Genomic DNA, 8,903 nt, shown 5'->3' with positions numbered 1-8,903 from the left:
GGGGGGGTGGGTGTTGGTTGGGGGGCTGATTGAGGGTAGGGACAAAATAAATTGATTTTTTCAACAATTTTTTTTTTAATTGGAAGTTGGAAGAGAGTTATGGAAAATGTTTTCCTTAAGTTTTGAAGGGAAGTCATTTTCGTTAAATTTGAGGAAAATGAGTTGATTTGGAAAACATTTTCCAAAACATTTAACCCAACCAAACATGAGAAAATTGAAAAACATTTTCCGAAAAATGTTTTCCTTCGTACCAAACACACCCTATATGAGCAAATACTTACTTGAAGTCATTTAGACCTACAGGTTTTCAAAGGCAAGCTAAGGCTGATGATGGAAAATATAGAACTTGGTCATGTTAATCCTTAATTTTGACTAGATAAAAAAATTAAAAATCTAATAAGAAAAGGAAGTCTTGGAAAGAGGAATAAGTACTTGGTAAATACTACAAGTGATAATTTAACAATAAGGTGTATGGTGGCATGCAGTAATCAATGGAGTAAAAATTGTCAATACAATCGATCGGTAACGTTTTAGCATTATAAGGTGGGCACAATTGGATTCTAAAGAGTCGTTGTTGTTGATAATGTTTTAGCCTTAAAATGTTTCTGTGAGTAACGAATTAATAAAGCATATTTGACAGTAACATTTTATGCTTGATTAGTCTGTCAGAAATTTGTTTTTTTGCCATTAATATTTTTTAATAAAATAATACCTAAAACGTTACTGCCAAATACGTTTATACTACTTTTGTAGAATTTCAAAAAAATATACTAAATTGGTGAATTGATTTAAATAATGGCTTACTTTGGTCAAAAATTCCACAAACACATAATCTAAAGATCTTTTGAAGAAAGGTACCAACAAAGATAAAACAAACAAACAGAATAGTCCAACATATTTGTTTTATATATAGCATGCTACTTAAGATTTACTGTACAAATAAACTAACAAACATCAGAAATATTTTGCAATACTTAAGAAATCTAAAGCATGATCTCGAGTCATAAATAGAACGGAGTTAGATTTACCTTTTGTAGGGCAGTGAACTGGGGAGTTGTCTGCCTCGAATCTGGACTCTCGTAATTGAAGAATTATCCACTATTGGCCCGGTAGCTAAACAAAAATAACATTTATGTTTACAGTCGACTTACTGTAAGAGAATAATATTATTGCATATTTTGTTTGCTACTTTCGATCTCACATGGTTACATCTCTCTTATACCAATCAACATTTACTAATGAAGTACCTTTCTTTCGTTAAATTTTAAATCTACTTCTTTTGAATGGTTGTATGTTACTTTTCTTTTATAATAATACTTAGGCATGTATTTCTTGGTCAAGTTTATCCATTATTTTATTTTTTTGATTTTGACTTATCAAATATTTTCCCCAGTGGTTCAAATATTTGAAATTGTTGCAAAAGCAAGATCAGACCTTGGATTTAGATTGTTGCAAAGACTTGAGGAGGAAGTGAAACGTCTGCACTTTTCCTAGTTCACGAGTCGATTGATTGTGTACCTACAAAAGACAGACATTTCTATCTGACATATTTTCGGTAAAAATGTTATGGTAGACTCCAGGCTACATTCAGATCACTAAGCTATTGAACATTATTATATTTGTGAATCTTGTTTTTGCACACTATTTCTCTTCTTGAGGAGTTTTCTATTTGATTAAATCTATGTTATGTGGTTGTGTGCACGCGCTCATATTTTTATATATTTGAACTATTTGAAATCCCACAAGTGGGGTCTGGGGAGGGTACAATATAGGCATGCCTCCCCTACCTTTGTGGGGTAGAGAGGTCGTTTTTTATATACCCTCGGCTAGAAAGAAAAGAAAGATTTCTTGTTTAGTAATTGAACTCTAAATTATATATTAGTGGACAAATTTTGTAACTGTATATGAAATTGAACTCTAAGTTGTTAAAACAGAAACACTCTAAAAACTGAATTGAAGAATAAAAAAGGGAAAAGATTCTGGTGGATTCTTATACTTGTATAAGTTTGTATTCTGAACCTTTCTACTTAATCATTTGTCTACTAAACTCTTAAACTCAACGAAACTTATCATTTTAACACCTTTAGCTTTGGGTGAACTTCAAGCGCTCAATAAAAGTAACACATCATCATCCACATCAGATTGTGTATGACAGACACATCACTTATTATTAATTATTTTAATTTTTTTTTCTTTTTCACTCCATTCTTCCATCTTTGTTCCTTGTCCAACCATTATAAATCTCTTTTCTCCATTGATGCCAACAAGCATCATTAAAATACTTCAATATGCCCTAATATTTATACACAAATTTATACAACACTTTATCTAATTTCACAAAGACATTCAATAATTACTCTTCAGTAGCCAAAGCTACTGGGTCTTGGTCACCTTACCCCATAAAAATAAAAAGAAAGACAAATAAAAATTATTTAGCACTTTGATTATATATCTACAAGTAAGTGTAGATTTAAAACTACCATATTAATTTGTGTATTTTATGATTTTTTTCATTCCTCATTATCATTCTCATATCTTGACCATTCCATTTATAATTCGGAGGAAAAAGAGAAAGAGAAAAAGAAATCGGGGAGGAGTGGGAAAGGGGAGAAAGGGAGAGAAATGGAGGATTAACTGGGGAAGAACGGGGAGGGTGAAGGTCAAAAGGAAAATAGAAATGGGGAGGGCTGGGGAAAAGAAGAAAAAATTGAGAAAATTATTTAATTTTTTCTTGTCTTTTTATTTATTTTTATTTTTCTTTTAATTAATTTTAGTCTAAAAATTCTATGTTTACGCGCTTTCTATGCGTGAAATCACACATTTGTTCCAATTCAATAATTAAGTAACCACATAAGCTTGATCAACTGTCAAAAAGGGATTATAATTCTGAGTTGTATTGAATTTAAGAGATCAATTGACAAATGATTAAGTAGAAGCGTCTACAATACAACTCATGCATATATAAGGGTCCATCAGACCATTTAGCCAATAAAAAAATAGAGTAAACTTATGAAATTCCAGCTATTCATTAATTTGCAGAAATAGTAAATTTATACAAGGAAAAAACCTAGCTAGCCATTTCCTATCTAGTAGCCACTTACAAAGTGGATGACAAATTGAATAAAAGCATGTGTCACTAACAACCATTAAAGGATCACTAACTTCAGAAATTTAAGCAACTAAAATTGACTAAGTCTAGGTAGAAGATAAGAAGCACTAAATTGAAATAAGTAAAAAAAAAAAAGTAAAAATCATAAGCTGGAAAAAAATGTCAATCGCGACTAACAGAAGTAAGACATCTTTTATTCTTTCATTTTAGATTTGAGTTTTTGGAGGCAGCTGTTTGTTGGGAGTACAAGTCTTATCAGTAGGAATGTTTTGTTTTCTTAACATCTTTGGCCTCTGAATGTTAAGAATTAATATCAAGTTATTAAATTCAACAATCAAATTCTATTATTCAAACTTTTTTTTTAAAAAAACTAAAATTTGACATTCCATTTCTACAAGATGTATCAATTTGTATAATTCGGCCAGAGTAGAAGATAAGGATACAAAAAGTAACTTCTTAATTTCCAAAGAAATGGTTCAAACCCCAAACATTACTTAATTAATACATAATTATTCGAGAAAGTATCATCAGTCTATATAATAGGATCAATAAGTATCCTATAAATGACATCTTTCAAGTTATTTTTGGAAAAAGTATAAGCATCTTCATCTTTATATAAGAAGTCAACTGCTCTCCTCATATTAGTTATACACATGAGCAAAACCCTTGGTATAATAGCCCCATTCACTTTGAAGTGTTCTTCATTTAAATCCTTCCAACAATTTTCTATTATATCTCTTATTTTTATGTGTGCTTCCTCCTTTGTAACACCATATTCATTCATATAGCATTCAACACTAGAAGGTGCATCTCCTCGTTTTTGTTCTTCCTAATATGAATAAAAAACAAATTAGATACAAAGATAGGGATACAAAATTAGAAAATGATAGCAACTAGCAAGTGAGGGTATTCTGAAAAAAGAAGATATGGATATTTTCTTTGTTGAAAAGAAAAAAATTGAAAAATAATTTAAAAAGGAAATTTATACAATTGATTCTGTATGCATATGGTGTTTACTAAGTAGGCATCGATTAAAATTATAGTGTCTAGTAAGATAAAGGGTCTATTAGTGAAATATGTGTGATATTCGATATAATGTAACAAGTTAACATATACTGATAATATAAAATAATTATTAGTGTAAATAAATTTAAAAAATTATATATGTATACCTCATGTGATGCAAGATCATTGATTAATCTTCCAATGAGAGAAGAAGCAACAAGTATTGGAGGTTCATTTGCTATCCAATCAAATGCATCTTTAGTTGCTACATTTCTCATGCTTAACCATGAAGTAGCTACTAATTGTGCGTAAGCACTTGTTGAAATTCCATTCTTCATGTATTGTTCCATTTTTGGTACTGTCTTACCATAATACCATTTTGCCTCTTGAAAGTAAGCCCTCACCACCTTTTTCATCTAGAAAAATAAAATAAAATAATAGTTGTTAATCAATTTAAGTATATGTTAATTATTTGCTAATTTATTTATAAGTACCTACCTCTATTATGGAATAGTTGACTAGAAATGACTTGTTTTCATCTGCCAAGTCTTTCTCAATTTCATCGTAAACATCTAGAAGACCACAGTAAATAATCTTCATATTTGATGGTAATTGTTCGGAAGCATCAATATTCCACCTACATATANGGTACTGTCTTACCATAATACCATTTTGCCTCTTGAAAGTAAGCCCTCACCACCTTTTTCATCTAGAAAAATAAAATAAAATAATAGTTGTTAATCAATTTAAGTATATGTTATTTGCTAATTTATTATAAGTACCTACCTCTATTATGGAATAGTTGACTAGAAATGACTTGTTTTCATCTGCCAACTCTTTCTCAATTTCATCGTAAACATCTAGAAGACCACAGTAAATAATCTTCATATATGATGGTAAATGTTCGGAAGCATCAATATTCCACCTACATATATATAAAAGAGCAATTATAAAAAAAAAAAGTTGTAAACTATCAATATATATTTACAACATAACAAAAAGAATTATTACCTTTCAATTGCCTCTGTGAATAGAATAAGTTCATCTAGTGTCCCATAAATATCGTATGTGTCATCAATAAGAGTAAGCATGTATATGTTTTTTGTTAATATTTTCCTCACAATGCTATACTGAGGTTCAAAGTTGATGCCTAAACTCCAGAAGTAAGCCTCTGTCAATCTGTCTCTTACATAAGGAAATGTCTTCACTATTTTCAATTCTTTCCACCACCTATGAAAATTCCGCGTTTCTTTAGTAGGCACGTCATATATATATATATATATATATATATATATACTCAAATTTGAAGTTGGAACATAATATAAAGACTCATTAAGTAAGTTTTTTAACATTGACCAAAGATTAAGGTGAATGACTAGTTACCTTGAGATATCAGATAGCTCTTTTTTATGCAATCTTTGCAAGATATTGAAGTCTAATTTGGCAAAGTTTAGTAAGACTTGATTGTGATTTTGATTTTGTTGGTAAAATGATATGTATTTCCTTGCTTCTACCCTCACAACACCATCTCTAATTGGAAACTTGAGTGCGTTAGCGACTTGTTGTGCAAGTGGGAAATTACTCAATTTAGGCAAAATTAGTTTTAATTGAGTGTTGGTGAAATTTAGTGCTTCATCTAGAATTTCTTCGCCGTGTACTCTGAATTGTGCTGCCTCATACAAGCTCAACATTCCATGCACGTCGTTAACCAATTCTTTCTTGAAATTTCCTTGATCGTCAATGAACTTCTTATAAGCATCTGCTTCAAAAAATATATATTATGAACAAGTGAAAGAAAACATTCTGGATCGATCAATAAGCATACAAGTTTCGGTGATCAATGTATGCAATATTCTACGTAAATGATACATGTTTGACTACTTTCACAATTTCATTTGGAACTTTTGATGGTTTTAAAGCTTTACATCTTATTTAAATATGACATTTAGGGTGAGTTTGGTATCATGATCCTCACCCTTTAACACGGACACAGACCTCGAGTGTGGGTCAGGATCAGGTTAAGCTTTGAGTCGAGGTTGGATCTTTGGTCGAGTAGGGGTAGGTAGTTGGATCTTGGGTCGAGGTCAGGGGTCAAGAGTGGATAGTCAGGGTCGGGTCCTAGGTTGGGGTCATGATCAGTAGTTGGGTCTCAACTCAAGGTCAAGGTCAAGAATTAAATTTGTGGTGGAAATTGGGAGTTGGGTCCCGAGACTCGATTTTGAACCCTAACCAAGCATCCAACTCCCGACCTCGAAATTCGAATCCCAACCTAACATGGGACTCAACTCGGAATACGACTCTGACCTAACTCCCAACCTTTAATCTAGGTCCAGACCTTGACCTAGGACCCCACTCCCAACCTTGACTTTGGACCCAACTTTTAACCTTGACCCTAGACTCGGGACTCATGACTTTGATTCATGACCTGGATCTCGGATGAGACCTATAACCCAACTATAGACTCTATCCCCAAACCAAACTCATGACTTGAGACCCGAATCCTAACTTGGTAGCTTACTTTTGACCTCGACTTGAGACCTAACTCCCAAGCCAAAACCTGACTTTAGAGCCCGACTCTAACCTAAGATGTGACTCATGACCTAATTCTGACTTGATATCCTAGATTTGAGCTCGATATGGAACCCGACTCTCGATCCTAACCTCAATTCGAAACTCAACTCTTGATTCTGACTCGGGGCCTAACTCCCAAGTCCAACCTAGGATTCAACCTTGACCCTAAATTATTTTCGACTGTGACCTGAGAGTTGTGTCTCAAGTCAAGGTACATTATCAAGTAGGGATCAAAATTCAAAAGGCGTGCTCGAGGTTGAGGTTTGATCCTAGGTCTCGGGTTGGATCAGATCAAGTGGTGAGGTTGAAAGAGAGTTTTGAAAAATGTTTTACATATTTTATGTAGGGTAGTCATTTTCCTTTAATACGAGGGAAATAAGTCCATTTGAAAAACATTTTCCAAAATATTTAAACCAACCAAACATGAGAACAATTGTAATTCCTTCCTACCAATCACTCCCTTACTTCTTATTATTTTCAATGGTTGCATGTCTCATGAGAATAGTAGATATACATACATATTATCTTTATTACATACATTATTTTTGGATTATAGGATTTCTTAAAGAGTAAAGAATAAATACTTCGGAAAAGAGTCTAAAATACCCTTGAACTATTGGAAATTGTACAAAACTACCTTCCATCCACCTATTGACTCCCAAATACCCCACCCCACCTTTGTCATATATCTATTAACCTATTTTATAACGGATTATCATTTAAAGAATTTAAATAAGTTTTTTAAAAATATGTGACGATCATCTATTGGATACAATTTAATTACTTAAATTAATTTATAAATTCACCCATTACTAATTATATTCGGCCCAAATTAACTACACCCGACCCAAATTAACTATACCTGCCCCAAATTACACCCCACCGACTAAAACAAATACACCCTTCATTCTCAACATTTCACTTCCTCTTCCAACATTCTCAAATTAATTTTAGTAATTAAATTGTTACCAATAGATGGTCACTTCGTATTTAAAAAAAATTATTTAAATAATCTGCTATAAAAGTGGTCAATATTGGACTCAAAGGTGGATGACAAAGTATTTGGAAGCTAATAGGTGGATGTCAGGGGTATTTGGGAGCCAATAGGTGGATTTATGATAGTTTTGTACATTTCCAATAGTTCAAAGATATTTTAGGCCCTTTTCCATAAATACTTTTGACAGATTAGATAGATCATATTTTCATGAATTAATTTTTTTCATCCGTTTATATATTGAATGATACTTACCACATGAGACATAATAACCTTGTTGCCTAAGTAATCGGAAGCATAGAGCAATAGCATGAAGGTCACCAATCAAATATTCTTCATAATGAGTGCACATGTAACTCAATGCTTCCTCAATCTCACGTTCAAAATGATAAGCTACACCAAGACATTGGATTGTGTTGACGAGTTCAAGTTTTTCCAAAGAATTTGAAGGAGCCATCACTAGCATCTTTCTCACTTCTTCTTTTAGGTCTTCATGTTGCTTCTCTTCCCCCTCATTGGCTCCCTATTTGAGAATTAGTATGTTACTCATGATCATATGAATTTGTTCCGTATATTGACGATATAAAAAATATTTTTTTATTTACCGGGAGATTAGCATAGGCAAAAAAATGGTCTCCCCAGACAGTAGGATGATGACTACCAACGCGACGTGTAATTTTAACCTCATGATCCGTTGGAATGGTTTGTGTGCACAACTCCATTTTTTAGAGGGAGTTACAAAAACTGTTTGGTAAAGGAAATATATCAACCAAATTTTGAACAAACATGAGTTAGGTCAAAAACTTTGTATTAGAGAAAATTATACTACATATATAGATTAAAAAAAACTACGTATTGACATAATTTGAATCCGTGTAACACAAAAACCATGGAGGCAAAGGTTTCATTAACTTACTATTTACTGTGAGTAGTTTAGGATTATCTCTACTACTACTAATTAATTAGGATTACTATCCCCTGTATATTTTTCTCTATATATGTAATTTTAAACATATCGACTATCCATACTAATTACTACTACTAACTTTGTAAGAAGAAAAAATTAGTAGTACTCCACTTGTTTAATATATTGTACTTTCTTTGTTCCTTTTCAATTCTTTTATTTTATTAAGTACAAAAACACTTGAAGCTATTGAAACAAAATTTTAATGCCCCACTTTATTGGATGAATCAATTTAAAAGAATTGCATAAGGAACGGGTGT

The 8,903-nt window shown here is 32.1% G+C and overlaps 1 protein-coding gene across 1 annotated transcript; it reads right to left on the bottom strand.

Moving 5' to 3' along the window:
- Positions 1–3,641: 3,641 nt before the first annotated feature.
- On the bottom strand, positions 3,642–8,401 carry LOC125875946 (terpene synthase 16). Its single transcript, XM_049557021.1, has 7 exons — positions 8,285–8,401; positions 7,935–8,202; positions 5,498–5,873; positions 5,126–5,344; positions 4,901–5,039; positions 4,282–4,530; positions 3,642–3,938 (listed from the first exon to the last, which is right to left on the bottom strand). Exons 1-7 carry the CDS (start codon positions 8,399–8,401, stop codon positions 3,642–3,644), a joined length of 1,665 nt encoding a protein of 554 aa, XP_049412978.1.
- Positions 8,402–8,903: the final 502 nt, after the last annotated feature.

This window comes from Solanum stenotomum, chromosome 9 (genome assembly GCF_019186545.1).
Source record: "Solanum stenotomum isolate F172 chromosome 9, ASM1918654v1, whole genome shotgun sequence".
NCBI lineage: Eukaryota > Viridiplantae > Streptophyta > Magnoliopsida > Solanales > Solanaceae > Solanum > Solanum stenotomum.
Note: the sequence above shows the minus strand (reverse complement) of the source record. Positions and strands in the feature narration are given on the sequence as shown.

Coding starts and splice junctions, on each gene's coding strand:
- LOC125875946 (XM_049557021.1), bottom strand. CDS start 8,401: ATGGAGTTGTGCACACAAACCATTCCAACGGATCATGAGGTTAAAATT. Junction 8,203..8,284: donor TTGCCTATGCTAATCTCCCG/GTAAATAAAAAA, acceptor ATTCTCAAATAG/GGAGCCAATGAGGGGGAAGA. Junction 5,345..5,497: donor GAGCTATCTGATATCTCAAG/GTAACTAGTCAT, acceptor GAATTTTCATAG/GTGGTGGAAAGAATTGAAAA.